Genomic DNA, 25,142 nt, shown 5'->3' on the forward strand with positions numbered 1-25,142 from the left:
TGGGGAGAGGATTGCCTAAGTCTATATAAGAAGACCACCCATCTCATTAACATTCTTCAACACCCACCTCACGCCCAGGACTGGACATCTGGAGCGTGGGCAATTTAATTTGAGACCCCAACATCGGGTTAGATGGGTCCTGCTTTGATATCATGTAAAAAAATAGATTTTGGACCTAACTCAACCTCAAAAGCTAACTCATGAGGGAGTTGAGGAGACCACCAAGCACCGATGGGGTACTTTTTCATTCTTCAACAGCATTTATGTCAGTGGCAAAGGCGGAGCTAAAGCGCGCAAAAGAGATTCATCTAAATCACCTTTGCTACTATATATACAAAGTGAAAATAATAATTTATACTTCTATGTAAATATTAGATAATGAAATCTTGATTACTGCCATTAACTTTTCATGCATTTACCTTTTTTTCATGCATTTACTTCTTTTATATTTTAAATCTGAGAATCCTGAATATTGGATAGTCGAAATAAAAAACTGAACCGGCATGGTCAAATAGTCTCTGGCTAGTGACTGGTGACATGGGGCGAATGTTTTTTTGTCTTTGAGCGGCCTATAAATAAGAGTCACCGTTCATTGTTTCTACCCACAAACTACACTGAAAACGTCACGTGCTCTCTTTCTTCTCTTCTCCCATCTTACATCCCCCAACTACTATTTTGCTCTGCTTTTGTTCTGTTGTCTGCAATTAAGTGGTCTCTCTGCAAAAAACATTAAAGCCCTTATCTGTTTCTGTTTTCTGGGAAACTGTGTAGTCGGTTAGGCCATTATATCGCTACCTCGACGTTATATTTATAACTTACTTTTCCAAGGTAGTTTGTTAGTTAGTTATTTAATAGACAGAGAAAACAGAAAGCAGAATTAAAGAGTTTTAGTAACTTTACTTTTAATTTGCAAAATTATGGAGAAGGGAAAGCAAGTGCTCGGTTCATCTTCATCGTCCTTTACAAACGATCTGTTTGGTCCAAAAGAGCCCTCCAAAACGTCGCTTTTTGGTTCCGTTTTTGGTCCACAGTCCACGGTACTCATTTGCAGTTTCCGTTATAAGTTACAATTACTCTACTTGATCTTGCATGCATGATGCATCTAAACCCTTTTTATTCTTATGAGTTTAAAGTTGTCTGCAATGGAAATATGTAAAGCTTTTAGTGTTATTTAAGACGATATGTAACTTTTAATATCAAGATTGGTAATTTGAAAAAATAGAGCAAGAAGATACTATTATATTAATAGTATAAAAATTCTTTGCACTATCGGGAAACATAATTAACGTAAATCCATTTCTTATATGCATGTTATGCTATTCTCTTCTTTCTTCCTAATCTCGTGAAGTTTTTCATTTTCTCAATGTTTTAGATCAAGAAAATGATCATTCTTTTCGGCTGTCTTTGGTACCAAAAAATTACTTTCTAGAAAAATAAGTGATATTCTTACTTATTTGCTAGTAGCATATATTTAGTAAGTAAACAGAAAATATTGACACAAGCACATTTGTGTATAATCAAGAAAAATATTATGGGAGTGGAGATGGGGTGAGGGGAATTATTAGGGACTCATTAGATGGCTTTATTATACCGATCTACTTTTGAGCGACAGACTTATTCATTGACTAGAATAAATGAATAACTAAAATCCAGAGAATATGTGATGAAATAATTCTCCAGTGAGCAACTTGCTTCAGCTAGCCGGTTCCTTTTTACTTAGATTTTATTTTTGGTTCTTTAGATTTTGTTTTCATTTGCTAATTTCTTCTTCCTTTTTTTTTGTCCTTTTACTATAGGGACTTGGAAGGGATTCTACTCACTCTGCAGCTAGAGGTTCACCAAGAATCCAAGATCCAGGAAACCATGCAAAATATGGAACTTCAGGTTTCTCAAAATACTTTCCTCACTTATTCAACAACCACTCCCTCTGTTTCAATTTATATAGCGTAATTTGACTTGACGGAATTTAAGAACTTGTTGTCTAAAACATGTTATGAGATTTTTGAGAGTATAAAGCATAGTCATTTAGGACAAATTGAAAAGTTTAAAGTTATGTTATTTCTATATATACATAAAGACGTCATTCTCTGTGAAACAAACTAATAAGAATATTTTGTCACATAAAATGTAACGGAGGGGAGTATCTGCCTGAGTAAGCTTCAAATCTCTCTCTTAGTTGTTCTTTGATGTTACAGAAAACGGGTCTCAAAGAAGCAAGGGAGACATCAGCAATAAGGACAAGAATTCCACATTCTATCAGAATGAAACAACAGAACCATGCCATTTGAGCTCATCTATATACTATGGTGGCCAAGATGTTTATTATCCACCTACTGCCTCCCCCAACACTGTAAGTATATAAAAATGGCTATTATTTCACAATTCACAAACCAGTGAACCTAAGTAGGAAGTTGTCATCAGTATTTGTGAATAAATGATATACTATATCAAGTTATTTTATATGTCCAGTAGTTGACACAAAGTTTAAGAAGAGTAATATCCTCAAAATTTGTGGTCTTAGATATAACACGGTATTTTTGTGATTATAAGAGCATGTCATTAGATGTAATAGAATAGAATAGCTGTTTTTAAATCTCTAAACTCTTCTTTCTGCTGAATTGATCAGTTCAAGAAAGATGGAGAAGATGATGACCAAAATGGGAATAATTCAAACTGTGCTTCAAGAGGAAATTGGTGGCAGGGTATGAAATTAAATTTGGAATTATATATAGCAAAGAATAATACCAATTTTTATCTCTTTTAGCAATTTCATAAACTCAACATATATTTCTTCTTGTTATGCAGGATCACTGTACTATTAAGCACCTGCAAGGAGTGGTAGATCTTACAGCAGTTCAGCCCCCTTTGTTTCTTTTTTTTTGTTTTCTTGCTTTGTTTTTATGGTAATTGGCAATACCTTAAGCCAATTGTGTACATGGGCTTGTCCACTAATTTTAACACGTATCAGTAGCCACCTTGTTTTAATCTCCCCTCTCTGTCTGGGACTGTGTGTGGAGAATATAATGGTCTATTTATTATCAATAATTCTGCGGGATTCTTGCTTTGACATTCATAATCTTAGATATAAGCGCTCCGTCCTTTTCAATTTATGTGCCCTATTTCATATTAGTCTGTTGAAAAAAGAATAACATATTTTTAAATCTAGAAACAACTAATTTTATATTTACTATTTTATCCTTAATGAGAAGCTTTTATAATCGTACAAATATTATGACATGTGTACATAAGAGCATAAGTTTAAAAAGTTTTATAGCCACACAAATGATTTGTTATGTTTAGGACCACAAGTATTAAAAAAAATAAAAAATACGGAAAAGGCTCAAATATGTCATCCAACTATCAGAAATGGCTCATTTATGCCACTCGTCAATAGTTTGACTCATTTATGCCATCGAACTATAGGAAATGACTCATTTATGCCATCGAACTATAGGAAATGGCTCATTTATGCTACTCATCAATAGTTTGACTCATTTATGTCATCACCTGTTATCAAAATGACTCATCCATGTCATATTTCATTAACATTGGTTTTAAAATACCATATATGACACGTGGCCTCTAACTAGATTATGATTGTGGGTGGGTAAGGTGTATGGATCGGATTTTTATTAATTTGGTATTTAAAATTGGGCTGGTTTAATTAAACGATGTAGACCTCTAATTGGAGGCCACGTGTCATATCTGGTATTATAAAAATGGCGTTAATGAAAAATAACATGGATGAGTCATTTTGGTAATGGGCGATGGCATAAATAACTCAAACTATTGATGAGTGGCATAAATGAGTCATTTCCTATAGTTTGATGGCATAAATGAGTCATTTTCTATAGTTTGATGGCTTAAATGAGCCAAACTATTGACGAGTGGCATAAATGAGTCATTTCCAATAGTTGGATGACATATTTGAGCCTTTTCCGTAAAAAATATAGGAGTATTTCTTTTTTAGATCTAATATTGATTCAAACCATATCACATAAATTGAACGAAGGAAGTAAGAACTTACATGCATTCGGTGTTTACAGTTTGCCTAGCAACTAATTGTTTAAGAATGCATATATGATTTTATTTATGACGACCAGGGAAGAGAAAAGGTTTAGAATTAAATTAAAGTACATATACTAGGGGTAAATTTCATGAATGGTCACTTAACTATCACTTTTTTTTCACCAAAGTCACTTAGCTATATTTTCTAACATAAAAGTCACATAAGTATCACTTTTTTTTTCACCAACGTCACTTAACTATGTTTTCTAACACAAAAATCACAAAACTTTTAGCGTACTAGCACAAAAATTGCACCTACTAAAAAATTCAACTTTGATGGGTAATATTTTTTATTTTTTATTTTTATTTTTAATCTAATAGATACAAACTCAATAAAAAAGAACCGACCCAATCCAAAATCCATATTCAGATATTATAAATTTCAAAAAAAATTATCAAACAAGATTATTACTTCCGAGTCAATATCTGCATCCGATTCAATATTTTAATATCTGCATATGAGTTTTGGATCGGATCGGTTGTTTAATTGAGTTTGTATCTATTAGATTAAAAAAAAAATTACCCATTGGAAGTTGAATTTTTTTGTAGGTGTGTTTTTTGAGTTAGTAAGCTTAAAGTTTTCTGACTTTTGTGTTAGTAAGCTAAAAGTTTTATGACTGTTGTGTTAGACAACATAGTTAAATGACTTTGGTGGAAAAAAATGGTAGTTATGTGACTTTTGTGTTAGAAAACATAGTTAAGTGACTTTGGTGGGAAAAAAAAGTGATAGTTAAGTAACCATTCATGAAATTTACCCCATATACTAAATTATATAACTGTTATAAGAATTTCTCATCAAGAGCGTTACATTTTTTGGTGGCAGATTCAACCACGGGTTTCGTGTACTTTCACAGAACCTAGTATTTTATAGTCGAATCCTATATTATATATAAACTTGAAAAATAAATATAAATATACATTTCAAAATTTAATCTTTCAACCTGAAATTCACTACGCTTAAATTTTGAGTTTGTCATTGTTGTTTCTTACATAAGTCACCACTCTTTTGACACATTGAACCTAAGCAATTCATTTGATGCTTTGAACTCATAAAGTTAGTATCTAGGCCGGTGAAGACATACATACTTTCTACGTTATAACCACGCAGAGACATCTTGTGTGTAGTGATCATAGTACTTGAACAAACTTCACATGCCAAATATCAATTAAAAATTGCAGAATGTTGTCTCAAAACTTTGACAAAATCAGGGTTTAAGCGCAGTTTAATGCTCTATGTCAATACAAGACATGTTTAGACAACAAGACGATTGATGACAAACAATTATTCAAAAATCTAAGATTCCAATTTTAATATGGAATATCCAACATAAACAGGAAGCCTATGGCATTAAACTACAAGAGGGAATTATAGTTTCATAGCTACGCATTCTTCCACATTCTAAAGTCCCTAAATCAATACAAATTCGTTGGTTGGTGGACTAAATTATCGGATTAAGTTTGAGAGCGTACCAAACGACCTCATAGAGTAAGTAATGCTTGGCAAAAACAAAAAAAAATAGACATGTTTAGACAACAAGACGATTGATGACAAACAATTATTCAAAAATCTAAGATTCCAATTTTAATATGGAATATCCAACATAAACAGGAAGCCTATGGCATTAAACTACAAGAGGGAATTATAGTTTCATAGCTACGCATTCTTCCACATTCTAAAGTCCCTAAATCAATACAAATTCGTTGGTTGGTGGACTAAATTATCGGATTAAGTTTGAGAGCGTACCAAACGACCTCATAGAGTAAGTAATGCTTGGCAAAAACAAAAAAAAATGTTAACGCCGTTGCCGGGGATCGAACCCGGGTCACCCGCGTGACAGGCGGGAATACTTACCACTATACTACAACGACTTCTTATTTAGTATACCTTCTACTGAATAAAAAATCTATATGACGTATTTCGTTTAGCAATTAACTCTTATCACACCTGCATTGCGTTGAAATAGTAGAACAGGCTATATATCCCATTAGCTAATGAGTTTAAATTTTATGCAGCTAAATTACATTGCACAGTCAGCTTATGTTACTTAAATCCTTGCCTTTTACCATATTATGGATAATAGTAGCAGTTCATATTAATAGAATAGCAGTTTCCATGCGTCGGTTATAGTAGTATTAACAAGGGCCGAAAGGTAAAATCTGTTCCTTTCGTTTCACATTTTTGAAAGGCAAAATCCATTTCATCTTCATTAAAGTAGATATTGGGATGAGTCTAGCTATTCTGCAGCTCTCTTTTACTCAAGGGGAGGTTAAGAGCCCGTTTGGATTGGCTTATAAGTTGCTTATAAGCTGTTTTCAGTTTTTTTGAGTGTTTGACTGGCCAGCTTAAAGTCATTTTGTGCTTAAAATAATCTCAAAAAAATAATTGGGCCCATTTGACTTAGCTTATGTAAAGCAGCTTATAAGCCAAAAAAATAAGTTAGACTACCCCAACTTATTTTTTTTAGCTTATAAGCTGTTTGCCGCTTATAAGCATAAGCCCATCCAAACAGGCTCTAAGAACAGAGGCGGATCCAAGATTTAGATTCTGTGGGTTCAATCTTAAAAATTTTAGTATTGAACTCATTATATTTTAAAAGTTATGGGTTTATATCTATTATAGATACAATTTTAATAATTTTTTACACATAAATTTATACTCTATGTCGAAAGTTGGGGGTTCAATTGAACCCCCACTTAATAGGCTAGATCCGCCCCTGGTTAAGAACATAAACATGTTTAAAGAATTTAAGCTTTGTACGTAGACGTAAGAAAAGAGTACATGTTCAATGTAATTTGATCGCTTATTGGTTACATACATTCGTTTTTATGTTATCAAGTCGCAGTAGCAGTGTAACAGTTATATGCAGTTAGCAATTAAATGATCTAATTGTATAAGTATTTTTCCATTTTAACGAGGATAAAGTTTAAACTTGTGTAGAAAAATATATAATCGGCACACAATGCGTCAAACGCAAATCACAAACCAAATATCATCTAGATCACACACTATGGTTGTGTCGAATGTGCATATAAACACAGCTTCTAAAGTAGGCCTGTGCACAAATCGGTTCAATTCGAATTTTCGAACCGATTCGAAACAATTCGGATAATTTAATTTGGATAATACAATTCGATTTCGATTTACAAATGCAATTGTAAAATATTACGGTTTAACGGTTCGGATACGGTTTGCTTCAATTATCAACCGAACCGATCCGAACAAACCGAATTTATATGCCACTAGTGATTAATATGACTAATTTGGTATATGTAATGTGGTGTTGGCGGATTTGTATGCTTGCACAAGTTGTCAAACTCTTGTTTTGCTATTTATATGCTATTATGCTTGCAAGTTTATCGGTTTTTCTTGGTTAATGTCTTGGTTATAAGGCTGCAAGTTTAGGATCTCATTATTTTTTGTTATGTTTACTCTAAAACTGAAATGAAATAGTTGCTTGTTAAACTTTCGAATAAACCGAACAAATCGATTTGTGTAACCGAACCGAAATAATAAAAAAAGAATCAAATTGAACCTAGAATGGATCGAGTTTGGTTGAGAATTTTAGAAAGTCGAAATTCAAAATTTCAACTCAATGATGACCAAAACCGAACCGATTCGTGCCCAGGCCTATTCTAAAGCATTCTGGCCTTTAAAGCAAGATTAAAAGAGTCATGTTGGACCAAAATTACCGGTCAAGGGAAGCAGGTCAGTAACAAAAGAGAATAAACTTCCTCTTTTGTTATTGGCTCACCTCACGATTCTAACAACAGCTGAAGTCTCTATCTTGAAGAGATACATAATTTTATCTCTTTGAAGAACGACGAATTATCATTTCGATGATGATTAAACCTTATCACTTAAAAGTCTTAATATCCTTCACAAGACGTTCAAAATTAGAATAAGATGATCCACCTTCCCTCAAGCAATCCTTAGCTAATTTAGACATATGATTTGCTCTTTCAAAGAACTCATCTTTTCTCACTACCATCAAATCCTTCACCATTTTCTCTACAATTTCCCTATCACATGTATCCTTCATATCAAGCCCAAGTCCCCAAACTGCTTCCACAAACCTACTATTCACTTGTTGGTCCATAAAATAAGGCCAACAAATCATAGGTTTTCCCTCATATACACTTTCAAGAATGGAATTCCATCCACAGTGAGTCCAAAACCCAGCCACAGCAGGATGACTCAGTACTTCCTCTTGTGGGGCCCACTCCACAATATATCCCCTTTCTTTCGTACCCTCTGCTAAGTCCGCCGGAATCTTGTTTTTCCAGTCATCTCCGGCGACAGAATCCGGCCGAATCACCCACAAAAATCTTTGCCCACTGTTAACCAATCCGTACCAGAACTCCATTAATTGATCATTCGTCATAGTTGCAATACTCCCAAAGCTCACATAGATTACTGATTTCGGTAGCTGATTGTTTAGCCAATCAATGCAGCTTCTGTCTTCTTTCCATAAACTGTTTGAAGATTGACCAAATGAAGTTTTTTGTTCAGATAGTTTGTTCTTCAGATTTGCATGGAGGGGTCCAATAGGGTAGATATTTGGACAAATAGTTCTCATTTGATTGAGAATTTGTCCATCTAGTTCTTCGAATGTATTGAGTATTAGGCCATAAGCACGTGAGTTTTCTTGACCTTCTGTTTTGTAGAGTTGGATATTTGAGTCTGTCAGATTGCCAGAGCGGCAAAAGCCCGGTAGATCACGTCGCCGGAGAAAAGTTTCAGTTCCGGGTACGCTCTTGATTGGTTCATCCAAGTCATTATCTGGAAATGTTTGAAGAAGAATTAGAGCCCGTTTGGATTGGCTTACAGCTTAAAGCTGTTTGCAGCTTATAAGCTGAAAAAAATAAGTTGGGGTAGTCCAACTTATTTTTTTTGGCTTATAAGTTGTTTTCAGCTTATAAGCTGCTTTAGATAAACTAAGTCAAATGGGTTCAATTATTTTTTTGAGCTTATTTTAAGCATAAAATGACTTTAAGCTGGCCAGCCAAACACTCAAAAAAGCTGAAAACAGCTTATAAGCCAACTTATAAGCCAATCCAAACGGGCTCTTAGAAGATAGTGTAAAACTGTGAAGTAGAAATAAGTACAATCATAGGAGAAGGATTAATTGTCAACGGAAAACATTATACTTCTGCATCGAGCATTGGAGTTACGTATTTTCAATTGGTCAATTGAATACAATACTTCCGACATGTGTCTAATTGGTGGCACATCATCATATAAAGCCATAAACACATGAAAAAGCCAAGGAAAATCTACATATATACTATATATACATAAAGAATAATTTTAACATTATATATATAGAGTAATTTTACGACAAAGGGAGTTCTAATGAAACCCTTGCGCCCCTAACTCCCTTGTGTGTGTAAAAGATTACTAAAATTTGAAAATGTATTAAATTCTGAACTCATTATTTCAAAAGTACAATAAATTCCAATATGCAAAAATATAGGCTCAACCAATTCAAATGTTTAAAGGTTTAACTCATCAAGTTTCAGTCTCAAAATTTCACGAGTTCAACACATTTCAATTGACTTAACCAGTAAAAAGGGAAGCTTATGATACGAGACTTGACACAAGCAGTTACAGAATTTTGAAAGATCAATACGAACCATTGAAGGGATATACTTCAGGTTCAATTAGTTTAGGAAGGCAAAAGAAAGAATAGTCAATGAAAAAGATTGTGCTTTTAGTTGTTTGATTTTGTCTAAAAAGGAACCTGCTGATTAGGGGTGTGCAAAATCCGATTTAACCGATAAACCGGACTGAAAAAATGTTATTGGTTTGTTGATATCGGGTTATTGGGTTCAATATCAAGAACTTTACACAGACGTCCCTACAAAAAAGCAATAGCACGAATCCTAAGCTACGGCACGCGAAACAATGGTTCCATGAATCAGGAGCGGATTGAGTAAATTATGATGCACATGAGCTCATGGTCTTTCTGCAAAACTAGGTAATTATCGACATATTTTTCTAGAATCGATAAAATATTATCTGCTGTCATCAATGCTCCAAGAAGGTTGAATGATGCACTTGATTAAATGTTGAGTTATTTACTTAGAGGAATAGGTATTGGTTCGCACTTAATACATTTTTTCCTCCATCGTCGAGACGCCTGGATCTGAACATACCACGTTAGTTGACAAACTCAAAGACAATGCCAGAGAGTAGGGAATGGCCAGAAAACATAGTTCCTGGAATTCTAGAAAATAATAGTACTAAACAGGAGCATGGGTACATACACACCCGACGAACGGGATAAAAATCATTTTTCAACAGATCAACCAACCCAATCCCAACACTGACTCGGCTTTGAGCAAGTTTGCATCAAAATTCATCAAGTTTAAATTTTGCATCCGCCGCGAAAGATTTACTAACCTTTGAACGGATATTCTCCAGATTCAATGAGCTTAGGAAGGCAAAAGAAGATCCAAAGACAACACGGACTAATAGTTCGAACACAGAAAATCGGCAAACCAATTTCATCAGCAACATCACAAGTAAATCCCAAAATTCCATCAGCAATAATACAACTAACTGGCCTTCTTTTCCCATCAGAACAGAAGAAACCAGAAGTCAACATATCTTTAAACAGTGGCTTTGTTTTTAACTTCAAAGAGTCAAAGACCTCCAAAAACTTGCTTCCCTCACGAGGGTGATCTTCTGGAAGTCCATCCGAAATCGTCTTGATTTGAAAACCAGGAAATTGATCAAATCTTGAACTTATATTTGTGTGAAGAACGAGTCGACTGTGGATGTTTTCAGTGAGGAGCAGAGTGACGTGCAGGCCTGAAAAACAGATTGATTAGTCAAACACAAACTGCTATTCTCTAAGATATTATTTCAAAAATGACTTCGGATAAAAAATACTTTTCAGAGTAAACAAATTTTGGAAGCTTAACCTGAAAAACATATGAGTTGAGCAAGTTTGACCATGGAGTTTACCGGGCCTTGTAAAGGTAAGGGGAAGATGAGTACATGAGGAGGAAGTGGTTGTTGTTCATCCATGGTGGTCTGTTTGGTTTGTGGAATTTTTGGACCTTAGAATATAGATGCTTTTCTTATTGACTGCATAGAGTTTTGTGAGTCTTTCATATATTTGTCAAGTTGGTTGAATTTAGACACATTATCTCTGTATTGTGAATATAATAATATGAGGTTACTGTTCTGCATTGTGATCTATGACAAATGATTTAGTGCTTTTCTTTTTTCATTGGGCAGCTGAGTGGGCAGTGGCAGAAGTTTTTTTTTTGTAAGTGGCAGCAAAGACTTAGGCCCCATTTGTCCATAAATATAAAAAAAAAAGTCATTTTTTTTTAGAATTTTAGAGTTGGAGTTGTGTTTGGCCATATTTTTTGAAATTGTAATTTTTAGTGAAATGTAGTTGTAAAAAAATGAAAAAAGTGATTTTTTTTTAAAACAAGTTTTTTGAGTTTTTGGTATTCCGAAAGCTGTATTCGGAATTTTCATGGCCAAACGCTGATTCCGGAAAAAGAGAAAAAATTTCGGAATAAAATGAATAATTCTTATGGCCAAACGGGGGCCTTAGTTCATTCAAAAGCTTTACCCTTAAGTACGAATTATTGAATAAGTCATCTTTTTATTAAGGATAAGAGTCAACTAAGCATTTTATCGGTGGGATTGAATATGTGGATCAAATTAGAGTTCACAGAGCCCACTCTAAATAAATAGGAACAGTGGGCCACGGGTGTACATAAGCCATCGGGTCGCACAACAGAAGATCACCCAACATAAAGAATGCACACACTATTCCATGTAAAATGTGCATTTTCATAGGAGCTTTTTGACGGTAATAATGACCAACAACCATTAGCTCTCGACTTGTTAGTAAGGTGAGTGTTTCAAGCCTGATGAAGGAGGGACGGGAAATGCTATAGGCCCAAACCTTCGATCGTTCTTTCTAAATGGGGCCGAAGACACCTCATCTTCTTATTTGGTCGTTGTTTATTCCCGTAGCCGAAGCATTCCTTGTCCAAAACATTGGTTGAGTTGAATAGGTTGTCTAAATGCTTTCACTGAGAAATTATTTATTATTCAACAACAGAATAATGTTATTCCCTTTAATGTTTGTCTTGTCTATATGCAGACATGAATATGCAGAATCTGCAACACAATTAGAATATTACTTAAAAAGTTGTGCTGCTATAAATCTTGGCATCGAGATCCTCTCAAATCTCCTTTTCTTTTTATTTCTTCAATATTTTTATTTGGATGTGTGACACTTGTTTCATTTACGTTAAGTAGTGTTCTAACCATGATTAATATGGTAGATATGGACGACATATTTAATTCTTTAAACTTTGGTACGAAAATAAATCTGCGATTTTAAAACAGTTGAGCGTCCCTCCATCTGATTTTCCTGAATTATTATTGCAAAATGATATATAGGGTCCACTAATTAATTAGTTGCTCAATAATTAGTATTTTAGTTAATGTATTCCTGATTAAAGGAAAACATCTACTCTAGAAAAACTATGACTTGTAGTGTTCTGAGGTTATCAGATATTTAAAATTATACATTACTACTAAGAGAGAATGTCCATTTTTTGTAGTCCTCACATAGATTTTTTTGTCTCCTTTTACCCCTAATTAAAGTTCTTAGGACTTTGGAAATCCTCATATATTTTGGTAAATTTTGACAACTTTATGGACTTTTTCATAGCACAAAAAATGGCGATGTTATGAAAAGAGTATAGTGGCCCCCACATAACATATTCATACATATTTGAATCTTTATGGGGAAATATTATCAAACTTATTTCAAATTATATTTTTCCTTAAGAATTTATTATAGACACATAAAGAATTATCAAGTCATTCGAATTCTATCTTAAAAGGCTTAATTATTGAAATATTATTCTTATAATACTATTTGTTATCCATTGATGTTATTTACTATTATCATTTGCTATTTTAATTTTTGTTAGCCCGATTAAACGTAAAGTTTTTTTCTATTGTGATTTTGTGCATGCTGACAAACTTAAGTGATTCATAAGGATTTCACTTAACATAGGATTAAGTTTAAATTAAAAGAATAAAATAGAATTAATTATATCACTATTAAATAATTTTGAAAATGTATCTAAAATATAAATTATAGCCCTCCCCTCTCAATCTAAATGAATTCCGAAGTACGGTGGTTAATTAAAATTTTATGTGTGTACACTTTTAACATAAAATTTATCTAATAAATTACTATATTAAAAGAGGAACTATAAATTATTATTTTTATATATATATTGAAAATGTTTGAAAAAACACTGCCATTAAAGAAAATACAATTTGAGCTCCAAATAGTAATAGTAATAGTAATAGTAATAGACAATTGCAAAAAAAATATATATATATATATATATTAAAGTATTTTGCAAAATACCGAATATTAAATATTTTATATAATTTAGGACAAAATTATTAAATTCAACATGAAAAGTTATTACAATGTAGATTTCATAAAGTGGTTCATTAAATTAAGAAAAAGGAAAATATGTTATTTTTTGACATTCATCTTTTGGAAGGGAAAAAAAGCTTAAAGTAAGAAAATTTTAATTTAATTAACTTTTCAGTATTTTTTGTGTGATTTAATTTAAGAGAACATCTACAAAATTATCTTGTAATATTAAGAAGATATTTAATTATTTATTAGTTATCTTTATTGGTCTCATCATACAATAATTTTCGCCTTAAATATTTTTTACATTAATTAAAAAGTATTTTTGGTAAAAAAAATAAGTTGGCTAATATGGGTTCATTTCAGAGAAACAAATGGAATTAATTTAACATATTAGAAGCTCAATTTGGATCATTCAGAGAAACAAATGGAATTAATTTAACATATTAGAAGCTCAATTTGGATCATCAGAGACTTTAATCTCAAAAATTTAAATAAAATAGAAATTAAAAGAGCTTTCAATTGTTTGCTTTTTTTTTTTGAAAGAAATCTAATATATAAACTAAGAAAAATATTTTTCTTTAACTTTCAGATACGTTTTTGTACTTTAATATTTTGGAAGTTTTTTTAAAATGTCAAACTGATGTTAAAAAAAACAAAGAGCAAGAGCAAAAAACGAAATTAAAAAATATCTACAAATTAAATTTTTAACTTCGATTTGGACCTGGGCTTAGCATGAGCCAAATGACACTAGTAACATTTATAATTACCGATGAGTGAAGAATGTGCAAGTATTGTTTGAAACCTGAGATAGATTATTCACAGGGATCTTACCATCTTTAGTCTGCAGGCTAAAAACCCGCCAAGTGTAATCATTGTAATTGTGTACTCAGTGTATAAATGTGTAATCAGTATACACACTGATTATATAGTAATTATACTGGGTAAAATTTGTAAAAAGGAAAAAATAGATTCTTTTTTTGCGCTTTGCCGAAATGTTGTGACACTTGAAGGTGCGCTTGAACTTGATCATGCATTACTCTTAGAATTGAAGGTGAAGTTTGTTTCAATTTATATGACACTTTTCGTTTCTCGAGATTAAGACTATGTAAATTTTGGACCAACATTTTATAATGTATTTTTAATCATACTGACATGAGAAAAATTGCAATTTATAATACTTTTTGTATATTTTTTTAATATTTAAATTTTAATTTTAAAATATTAAGTTAATCTAATATAATTTATGTTCAAAGATTAATAAATTTGACTGTTGGAAAGCGAAAGGTAACAAATAAATTAAGACGGAAAAAGTAATCTTGATGAACAATGAGAACGCGCTTACAGGTAATGGGCTAAGAATAGAAAATAGAGAAATGTCAAAACTTAAAACAATCCAATATGGCCAATTTGCAGGATTGCCCTTCGCTGGGGTGGACTTTAATTTTTGTCCCTCAAAATGGTGATTTTTAACTTTTGTCCTTTAGTTCGAATTCTGCCTTAAGGCAAAATTTTGCAACTTCTACCTTGCGAAACTCTGCCTTGCGATTTTTTTTTTATTGAGCTGGGGTTCGAACCCACAACTTCGGGGTATTAGGCGAAGGGCAAAACTTAAAGACCACTAATTTGAAGGACAAAAATTAAATACCACCCCAAATGAAGGACAATCCACGCAAAAAAAAAAAAAAAAAAATTCAATATCTCATCAGGTTGTTCTGGAGGTCTATGGGTTCAATTGGAAACTCGATCCATTTTTTTGTGCGGAGTGTCCTTCAAATGCACTGGTCATTAATTTTTGGCCCTCAAATTGCTAGTCTTTAATTTTTGTCCTTCACCTAAAACTCCTAGGTTCTGAGTTCGAATCCCCGCTTAGTCGAAAATTTTAAAAAAATTCGCTAGGTAAAACTTGGATTCACAAGACATAATTCTCTCAAAACTCTACCTTAAGGCAGAGTTTGCTGCAACACTCTACCTTGAGGCATAATTTGCCTGCAACCTCTGCCTTAAGGGAGAGTTTTGCAGGCAACTCTACCCCGTCAAGCATAATTTGCATGCAAACTCTGCCTTAAGGTGGAGTTTTGTAATATGGGACAGAGTTTGTAGGCAACCTCTGTCTAGCAATTTTTTTTTTTTAATTCTCACCTGAGCAGGGGTTCGAATCCGGAATCCTGAGGTTTTAGGCGAAGGGCAAAAGTTAAATACTTTCATTTTGATGGGCAAAAATTAAAGACCACCCCAAAATAAGGGCATTACTGCGAATTGCCCAACAGGATCTGAATGTGGACAGAGTGCCTGTGGAAAATTTGGACAAAATGATCAACTACCCAATTTTTGGACAACTAATCAAGTTTTAGCCAGCTTTTAAAGATTCAAAGTTTGATGACTTTTTAGTGCTAAAATAAAATTTGAGCAAAAATACCCTAACTAAATCACGGAAAAACTCCGAGACTCAAAACTTCTACATGTAAAACTCTAACACAACGTGAAAAAGGGGGGGCACAGAAAAGAAATTTTACCAAATATACGGAATAGAGTTCAACTTCTATATATTGACAATGCATACGAATTTTTATACTATTAAGTCAAGGATCTATAATAGCGGAATTTGTAACTAAGAAATAAAGCAAGTAACCTGCTAGTGCAAGTAAAATAGCACTATAGCATAAAAATTCTTTACATTATCAAAGGATATTAAACAATTATGCGACCCTGGTAATTCACTGTCAAACCAAACCTTCAACAGAGTTACTGAGATGTGTATGTATGTATATATGAAAACTTTATACACAACATATATCCTGTGATTCTCTATGTACAAAAATGATCACAGAATATTTGTATTACTATAAAATTGACAAGTCTTCTGAATCTTCATAAATAGCCACAATTTTGGCTGCTCCTTTCATAGCAGTTATTGATTTAGGACTATTGGCAAGAATCTTGGAAACAAACCTTGAATTTTTGGTTATATCATGATTTATAACACCCCCACAAGCTTGATCATCTTCTTTCTTCAAGTCACTAGGTGGTAAAAAACAGTCCATAGATAGTCCCTTTATGTTAAAATCAACTTCTTCAATTGTCCAAACCTCTTCCATCCTAGTCCTGGTGTGTCCTTCCGAGTTTTCGCCGAATCTGAATAAAGAAACACATGTTTTTCCAGCATGTGCAATGTTAACACCATCGATTGTTCGATAATCTTGGATTGATGATTCCATTGTTGTTTCCCAAAAGACGTCGTTTTTGGGGGATTTTAGTCTTAGAAGATGTGTGTCTTCAAGTTGGACTAAAAGTCCTGTTCTTTGGCTGAAATAGCCCCAAATAGTATGCCTCATAATTTCAACATTGCTACTGCTTCTTGCCTTTAGAGTTGAGGGCTCTGCTTCAAACTTTAGTACAAAGCAGTCTTCAGAATTTACATTTTTTTCGCCAATGCAAGTTGAATTGGAGAACATATCAGCAGTAGACCTTGGATCAAGACCCTGTTAATATGATCAAGATCAACCAATTAGTATCATCATAATCAGATGTTGAAGACATTATTAAGTAAATAAGAGTGTGTTCTTTCTAGTAATGATATCCGAGCAGACAGAATCAAAAAAGAATTGGAGAACAAATCAGCAGTGCACATGGAATCAGAACTCTGTTATCATGATTAATGTCAAATCAGTAACCACATAAACACAACCATATTAATTCAACAAATATTTTCATCATTTTCTGTTTCAATTTAGAGGATCTTAGTCGAGGAAATGTGTCATTTTCACTTGTGTTGACTTCTTTTTCTGTTAGTGCTAGTTTTCGCTTCAACTTGCCCTATAGAAAAATTTGAAGGGGTGAAGTTGTGAATGAGATTTCGAGTTTTATTCGAGCCATACACAACTTGGCATCTTAACAAATAAGACATTGAGAAAAAGGAAGCAATATTAATGCTGACTTCTTGATCTAGTTTTTATTTAACGCTAAGAAGTGTGTGCATTCACAAAATTGTCAATTGGACCCAGTAACTATTACTCTAGGCCGTGTTCTAGAATCCAAAACCCATAAGGTTTAAATTTTGGCTCCACCTCTGCTTAAAGGGGTCAAGTTGTGAATGAGATTTTGAGTGGCCTCTTAATAAATAAGACTTGAGAAAAAGGAAGGATTCCAAACAACATCAAATGTTGACTTCTTGATAGAGTTTTTTTATAAAGGCAAAGAAGTGTGTACATTCACAAAATTGTCAACTGGATCACTTAGCTTTATTAATTTATTGATTAGGTAAAATGACATCACAGGTCCACACGGGAAGATGAGACAGAGACATAATAACCACAAACTGACATGACAATTTGTTGTGAGTAGGCCCTCTAGAAAGAATTTCGGTCTGGTAAGCTTGATGGATGGTTTTGCACTTTCATGTTGTCTTTCTGTGACAATTGCCAAAATGTATTTGTCTACCCACCCAATACTGGATGAACCCCAATGGCAACAATTTTACTCACTATTCAGGCATTTGCCTATGAGTTTAACTCCTGTGCATCGACAGTATTAATTTTTTCTTTTACAGTTAAAGTTATCTAGAGGCAACAACATTAGGTAACTGTCTAAAAGAAAAATAAAGTGAATGACTTGCTTTAATAAGTAAAAGTTCATTATTATAATTTAGAAATTCTTCACACTATCAGTTTAAGTTAAAATCTTTTACATTTTCCTCGACTTAAGGACAAACTTAATGGTGCACTTGATAGGATATGGAAAAATAACCATCATTTATAGGATTAAAAGCACCACGAGCGGGAATAATGAGTAGTGATAGAAGGATTATATCTTTTAGTCTACTGGTCATGATATATGTGATTTCAATTCTCACTATCCCCGTCACTTTAAATTGAAAAAGTACCTGTAAGGAACGACGAAGAGGCCTAGCAGGGCCACGAGATGCATGAGAGTGATGCCATGGAGTTTGCTTCCAAGACACCTTACCATCACTTCCAGCACTGATTTTACATCCTGAAACTACTATCTCTATGCTCCAAAGATCAGGTCGTTTCTGCCACAACACGAATCCTCCCATTTCTCCAGCCCCATTTTTCGTGCTCTTGATCTTCATAACTTTGCCATTGTTCACTTCGAGACCATCTCCTTCAGTAAATTCAGACGCCAACATCTTCACCTTCCCCATCGCGTACATACTATTAATTGAATTCAGAGCATGTTCTCCTCCCGCGGCTGCTATGTATTGTTGCACTATGTATTTAGCCATTGAAGCCTCCTGTACAATTTGAACCAACCATGATTAATTGAACAGAAAAAGTATCTCGTAAACTCTATGAAGATCAAATTAGGTCTCATCAAGTCCATTGATGTTTTATATAATAGCAATCACAAGTTTCATGTTGGATGTAATATTCATATGATATTTTCTTTTTTGTCAAACGCTGTTACTTGAGGGATCCTTATGGAATATTTTTGCAATATTCCAGTATATTGAAACGAATTAGTGATTATACTGGATTTCTTTGTCCAGTATAAGGTAGTAAGTCAATTTTCACAAATTTCATTGTAAATTTACTTCCACTTGTTTAAGACTTTAAGTACAGCCTTGATTGTCGCCAGAGTTGGTAGAAGGTAACAAATGGAGTATCTAATAAACTAATTCAGGCACATGCACGCTCACCAAACACAAAATACTGAAAAAAAGTTTTATCTAATTGGCTAGTCAAGCACTAGTAGCCCCACAAGAAGAAGAATATGAACACAAAAATATACTGATGACAAGGATTCCGCAGCCACTATTCTTTGTGTGCGCACAGGATAAACTACGCTCCTATGCAATAGCTCATAAATCACACACGAGAGATAACCCGCATTAAGCAAGCCCCATGTGACGAGTTCGACCCAGAAGGCAAATTCCTATTGTCGTAGGCAGTGGGTTTCAATCCCGAGACCTCCATTATAAAAGCTCATACTCAACCAACTGAGCTACCCTTGCGGGTGATAATTTATACCATAAGTTGCAAAAGTTTTTATTTCTTTCTTAAACTCCGGAGTCCATCAAAGTATATCATATAAATTGGGATGAAGAGAATACTAGTAATTTTTTCCAAGAACACAAAGTATATATGAGGGTCCCTTGATTATGTCATACTAACACTAAAATACTTGAGGATTACTAAAAGAAAAAAAAAACTTACAATGGGATGGTCATTAATCTTTTTGACAGAGTGGTTGCATTGGATAGGATGAGGAATCAAAGGAGTTGCAACAACACCAAGTAAGAGTTGAATCTCAGCATTTCTTCCACCAATAACAGAATCAGCATGAGTAATTGATTTATCATGAGTACTATGATTTTTTATCCAAGATTTCATGTTTTGCCATGACTTATGCTTATGAACATTCACAAACATTTCTTCTGGAATAGGAACTTCAAGAACAGTTTCAAGCCCATCTTCATTATCCAAATTTGGGCACAACGTCCTCATCTGAATAATAATGATAATAACAATGCAAACAAGATTAAGAAGATTGTGTTTTCAATGAACAAAAGAGAATTAGTATGGAATATGGAAGAGAAAAAAGAGGAGAGAAGTGGAGTATTAAGAAGGAGATTAATAATACAAGTCTCTATTGGATTATATTCCAAGGGAAAGTTTGTTACTATTATTTGAAGCTAAGGGGACTGAATATACAGAGAACCAACCACAACGTGCACTTCGTTGTCTAATGTTGTCGTGACAGCACGAAATTTCTCTGTTTCTCTGTTTGGAGGTTTTATTCTTCTTTTCCTTGTTATGTTCTTTTTGTATATTTTGACAGGTGGTTGGAATAATATTTATTAGGAGACCATAGGATAAAGGAAAAGTAAAATTCATGACTATTGTGATCTTATGTGATGACGCATGGCGGAGCTACCATGAATCAAGGCGTTAATTATATCGTATAAATATATTAAAAGAATTATGTTTATATAATTATGTTGAATTATATTTTTATTTCGTTGTATGTTTTATTATTTATACAGTCAAATCTCTCAATAATTGTCATTCGTTATAATAACATTTCACTATAACGGCCTGATTTTCGCCGTAACTGATTTTTCATGTTATATTTTACTTATCTGTAACAACATTCTACCTATAACAGCAGTGACATTTATTATAACAGTGCACTCTTTGTAAAATTACTTCTCTATAACAGTCATACTCAAATATTCTATAATAATATTTTGTAAGAAATATATTATGTATAAAAATAAAATATTAAAATAGTTATGGTTATAGTTTGGACAAAAGTCTTTATCAATTCAAACGCTATATTATTCATTAAGAGGCTGGAATTTACGAAACAACTTACAATTGTAAAATTCTTATGTCAGACTTGAAATATTTAATATGCTCCTTAAATTTTAATTCTTATCAATATGATACAACTAGTTATGAATTTATTAGTCACTTTAATTTTTAATTAATGAAATATGAAAATCAATTGAGATTTGAAAATTAACAAGTTTTTTGTTTTCATTTAACATAAAAAGTAAAAAAAAAAAATTGCGCACTTTTGTTTAAAACAGCTAAAATGAGATGCAAACATCAAATGTCAATATACATACATAACAGCACCTTACTATAGCAGCCATGAAATTTTCGAACAAACACTGCCATTATAGAGAGGTTTGACTGTATTTTGACTTCCTTAGTGAAAATTCTAGCTCCCAAGAGGCATGAAGTACTAGATGTGGAAACTCAATGATCTAATTTGATTTGGTCGAAAAAAAATGTACTGATTATTATTTTGGCCATTTCTTTAGAAAATAGTTACTGTTATGGACCTTCAAATGTCATTGATAAACTCCATGACAATATTTTGAAACTCAACTTGTGACTTTTGATATTTTATAATAATAATTATTTTTCAATTACAGGTAGAAAAGTGACTATTTGTGAATTTTATCTTTATCCTTTGACTTGCTATTGTTTCGTGAAAGGCATTGAAGTGGCAATCTCCTATTTCACTTTGTACATCTTAGTAGAGTTCGAGTTGAACATAAATTAGTTTATTTTCATTTCATATAGGCAACCATAGCGTGCGGCCGACCATCTTAAATAGCTAAGTACATGATGTGTGTAAAATATCTATGAGAAACAAAAAAAAAAAAAAAAAAAAAAAAAACTGATAGTTTTTATTATAGAATAATCTCCATACTTCAAGAATTTAAGTTATCATTGTTTGTTGATTGGTATGCAGAGACTATTAATCAGAATCTGATTAGATGTGTAATTCATTTGAAGATTAATTTTTTAAAGCAAACTTGTCTGTTAAACACTTCTAACAGTCGTCTTTTAATTAAAATATGTCTTCGCTTTTTGTTTTTCCAATCACTAATTACACTTACACATGACTGACTTATGAAGTCGTCACACAAGGGTATTTGTTTTTCCTTTCTACTAATGTTGATGGTTTGCAGTTAAGCAGGCATGGATTTGGCTTGTTCTGTTTATTTGTATTTACCCTTGACTTCACTGATCATCTAATTAATGGACTATGTCTATGATTATAGTTAGCATTTGGTTGTGCTCTTAAATTGGCGATGTGTCTGCAATTATGCCACAATTGATGGCTTAAAAAAAGACCTCAATCATGTCAGGCACGTTCACACATGAATCCAATCCATATAGGATTTGAGTAATATTTTATTACAATTATTTTCCTCACCATATTTAGTCCAGTCTATACCCAGTCAACAAATTCTGACAGTAATAAATCGCTTTGAGAAAATATTGTCATAAGGCAAAATTGGATATCGGCATATGGGGGATTTGTATCCTTATTTGGCGGACCAATTTTTGTTATCCAAATAAATTCTTGGACAACCTAACAACAACGACGTACCTTGAACACAACAGACCTCTTGAGTACACATGAGCATACAGTTTCTATTTAGTGGTTGTTTCTTAGTTGGTGGTATTAGCACCCCGGGATGCTCATCCTACTGAGAACTGGTCATTAGTTAGAAAATGTACTGCCTTGGTGCATATAGAGGGCCAAATATAGAGCATGTGAGATATAGAAACAGAAGTTCTTTATGGAGCAATTATTTCAAATTTCATTCTATTAGTAATTTTTTAACAATTTGTAATATCAAATTAAGACAAGTTATAAGTCTTAATTTGATCATTAGTTTAAATTTTGTATTTTCATTAGCCTTTTGGCTAGAGCTGTACAAACTTCTGGATTTTTTTGATAAAATTTATAAAATTAGCCCTAGGCCAAAAGCCTAGTGGACTATTATTAAAAAAAAAAAAAAACAACGTACCCAGTATCATTCACGAGTGGGTCTGAAGAGAATAAAATGTACGCAGATATTATTCCTATCTTGGAGATAGCAATGTTGTTTCCGATAAACTTTCGACTCAGAATAAGGCAATAATAAATCAAGTTAAATAGATTAAAAAAAAAAGTATCACAGAATCTTGGACAACCTAAGATGAACTGAATTTTCTTGTTCCAGTAGTTTCCTTAACTAGCAAAAAGTGTTTACCAAGTTCACTTTAATGTACTCAATTTTTGTACTCCACTTGCAAAGAAAACTAAGTACATCCAAAGTTATTTGATATCTTACCAAAACATGAAGTGACATGTGTCCCTTTTCCATAACATGAAGTGACATGTGTCCCTTTTCGTCTACTATGGGTGTAGTTTCACTTTCCTACCTAAAATGAAAGACACAATGTAAATCCCATGCTTGGATGAAAAGGTAAGGAAGGAGAAAACTCAAAGGGAACAAAAATAAATAATTAAGAATCAAAATGACAAAAATGGTGCCTTATGTTTGGGCATTTAAAATATTCCATTAAGTATTCTCCCAAGTAGTTTTAGTTTTTAAAATTTATAAAAATGAGCATTTTTTGTGTCGTTAAATAATTAACAAAATTATGATTGTTAGATTTATAGTCTGTTTGGCCAAGCTTATTTTTCCCCCAAAAGTACTTATTTTTTCAATAAGTGCTTATTTGAAAAAAAGTGAGGTGTTTGGCCAAGCTTTTGGGAGAAAATAAGTGATTTTGGGAAGTAGCAGAAACAGTTTTTCAGAAGCAAAAAAAAAAACAGCTTTTGCCCAAAAGCATTTTTTTAAAAAGTACTTTTGAGAAAAATACAAATAGAAGCACTTTTTAAAAGCTTGGCCAAACACTAATGAATGCTCAAAAATATTTTTTTAATTAATTGGTCAAACACAAACTGTTTTTCGCTAAAAGTGCTTTTTTGAAAAGTACTTTTTAAAATAAACAAATTTTAAAAGCTTGGCCAAACAGGCTATTAATCTGAATTATCAAACAGAAAGATATAACCGAAAATATCAAGAATTTTTTTTTAAAATTTTAAAAATTGCAAATTACAGCTTACACAAAAAATAAACAAAAACATACCAGAAACTTCACCTAAAAAATTGCACAGACACAAAAATTGATTAAAAAAAAAAATCACAAAAAGTGTACCTTTAAATGTGACTTCTGTTAAATCTTTTGTACTTTCACAATTCTCATTTAACAACCAAAAAAGGTTAAATAATTGATGGAGATCAAACACTTTTGAAAAAATTTAAATAACAAACTCGGTCAGCGTTATATTAAAGGGACTATTTAAATTTAACCTAAACATAAAGGATCATTTTTTCAAAAATTTACAAGGGACAGGAATATTTATACTTTCCCCTTGTTCTCTTCCTTGGTTTCCAACCTAAGCAACAAAAATAAAAGACCTTTCCAAGAGGAGAAATGTTTAACCAAATTCAATTGAATGGTCCGAAATCAAATAATCAAATAAATAAATAAATAAATACATAAAGTTAATCTATTACAGAAACAAAAATCATATTTATGTTGAATGAAAGTGTAGTTGAGCGTTTAATTAGCATTCTCAAGCTATTAGAAGGATATTTGAGATAAAGAAAAAAGAAAAGGTGAATTTGTTTGCTTAAAAGCAATGACACCATAGGAGTGCAATTCAAAGAAACTACCCTTGAAGCTATGCCCCGAGACTTGCAATGGGAAAAGGACAGAAAACAAATATTGTTTTTTGTACAATTTTCCAGGACAAATGAACTTTCTTGTTACCTAATTTTTTAGGTACTTGTGTATCTTTAATAAAGAAGATAAATCGTATTTCATTTGGTTCAAAATAAGTGTTCATTTAGTCTTTTTATTTTCGTTCAAATAAGTGTTCACTTAGCTTTTTTATTTTGGTTGAAAATTAGTATCACTTATATAATCAATAAAGAATTAACTTTATTTTTCAGATTTACCCATATTTACTCAATGCAATAAATTGGCAACAGTCTTATTAATTAAGGCAATTTAATTAAAAAACTTATTTTTTCTAGAAGTTAATGTTTTCGTATACAAATTAGTGTCTTCTTAAGGAGTGCGAGAAAAATTAAATGGACACTTATTTTGAACCGAAGGGAGTACACTTGATTGAAATTGAACGAAGAAGTATTTAAATTAACGTCAGAAAAAAGTAAGAATAAATAGGTTCGACTTGATGGAGTCATCAATGGCCGGCAATCTGCCTATTTTCATGAATTGTTTTTTTTTCTTTCTACTTAATTTTTAAGGTGAAAAAAGTGATCCCACGTTCCAAGTTCTTCATTAATTG

The 25,142-nt window shown here is 32.6% G+C and overlaps 3 protein-coding genes and 1 non-coding gene across 4 annotated transcripts; 1 reads left to right on the top strand and 3 right to left on the bottom strand.

Moving 5' to 3' along the window:
* Positions 1-599: 599 nt before the first annotated feature.
* LOC132642264 (uncharacterized) lies at positions 600-2,988 on the top strand. Its single transcript, XM_060359517.1, has 5 exons — positions 600-1,037; positions 1,797-1,884; positions 2,196-2,350; positions 2,627-2,702; positions 2,806-2,988. Exons 1-5 carry the CDS (start codon positions 918-920, stop codon positions 2,820-2,822), a joined length of 456 nt encoding a protein of 151 aa, XP_060215500.1. The 5' UTR covers positions 600-917; the 3' UTR covers positions 2,823-2,988.
* A 2,877-nt stretch (positions 2,989-5,865) lies between these two features.
* TRNAD-GUC (transfer RNA aspartic acid (anticodon GUC)) lies at positions 5,866-5,937 on the bottom strand. Its single transcript has one exon. It is a non-coding gene; the product is annotated as a tRNA-Asp (tRNA).
* A 1,569-nt stretch (positions 5,938-7,506) lies between these two features.
* Positions 7,507-11,303, bottom strand: LOC132640357 (7-deoxyloganetic acid glucosyl transferase-like). The gene is made up of 3 exons (XM_060356930.1): positions 10,996-11,303; positions 10,472-10,882; positions 7,507-8,848 (listed from the first exon to the last, which is right to left on the bottom strand). The coding sequence occupies exons 1-3, from the start codon at positions 11,099-11,101 to the stop codon at positions 7,923-7,925; spliced, it is 1,443 nt and encodes a 480-aa protein (XP_060212913.1). The 5' UTR covers positions 11,102-11,303; the 3' UTR covers positions 7,507-7,922.
* Positions 11,304-16,124: 4,821 nt separating this feature from the next.
* LOC132640358 (uncharacterized) lies at positions 16,125-20,274 on the bottom strand. The gene is made up of 3 exons (XM_060356932.1): positions 19,682-20,274; positions 18,388-18,759; positions 16,125-16,987 (listed from the first exon to the last, which is right to left on the bottom strand). Exons 1-3 carry the CDS (start codon positions 19,970-19,972, stop codon positions 16,349-16,351), a joined length of 1,302 nt encoding a protein of 433 aa, XP_060212915.1. The 5' UTR covers positions 19,973-20,274; the 3' UTR covers positions 16,125-16,348.
* Between the last annotated feature and the right edge of the window lie 4,868 nt (positions 20,275-25,142).

Source organism: Lycium barbarum, chromosome 5 (assembly GCF_019175385.1).
Source record: "Lycium barbarum isolate Lr01 chromosome 5, ASM1917538v2, whole genome shotgun sequence".
NCBI lineage: Eukaryota > Viridiplantae > Streptophyta > Magnoliopsida > Solanales > Solanaceae > Lycium > Lycium barbarum.

Coding starts and splice junctions, on each gene's coding strand:
- LOC132642264 (XM_060359517.1), top strand. CDS start 918: ATGGAGAAGGGAAAGCAAGTGCTCGGTTCATCTTCATCGTCCTTTACA. Junction 1,038..1,796: donor TTTTTGGTCCACAGTCCACG/GTACTCATTTGC, acceptor CTTTTACTATAG/GGACTTGGAAGGGATTCTAC. Junction 2,351..2,626: donor CTACTGCCTCCCCCAACACT/GTAAGTATATAA, acceptor TGAATTGATCAG/TTCAAGAAAGATGGAGAAGA.
- LOC132640357 (XM_060356930.1), bottom strand. CDS start 11,101: ATGGATGAACAACAACCACTTCCTCCTCATGTACTCATCTTCCCCTTA. Junction 10,883..10,995: donor TCAACTCATATGTTTTTCAG/GTTAAGCTTCCA, acceptor TCTGTTTTTCAG/GCCTGCACGTCACTCTGCTC. Junction 8,849..10,471: donor TGGAGAATATCCGTTCAAAG/GTTAGTAAATCT, acceptor AAACATTTCCAG/ATAATGACTTGGATGAACCA.
- LOC132640358 (XM_060356932.1), bottom strand. CDS start 19,972: ATGAGGACGTTGTGCCCAAATTTGGATAATGAAGATGGGCTTGAAACT. Junction 18,760..19,681: donor AGATTAATGACCATCCCATT/GTAAGTTTTTTT, acceptor CAAATTGTACAG/GAGGCTTCAATGGCTAAATA. Junction 16,988..18,387: donor CTCTTCGTCGTTCCTTACAG/GTACTTTTTCAA, acceptor TCATATTAACAG/GGTCTTGATCCAAGGTCTAC.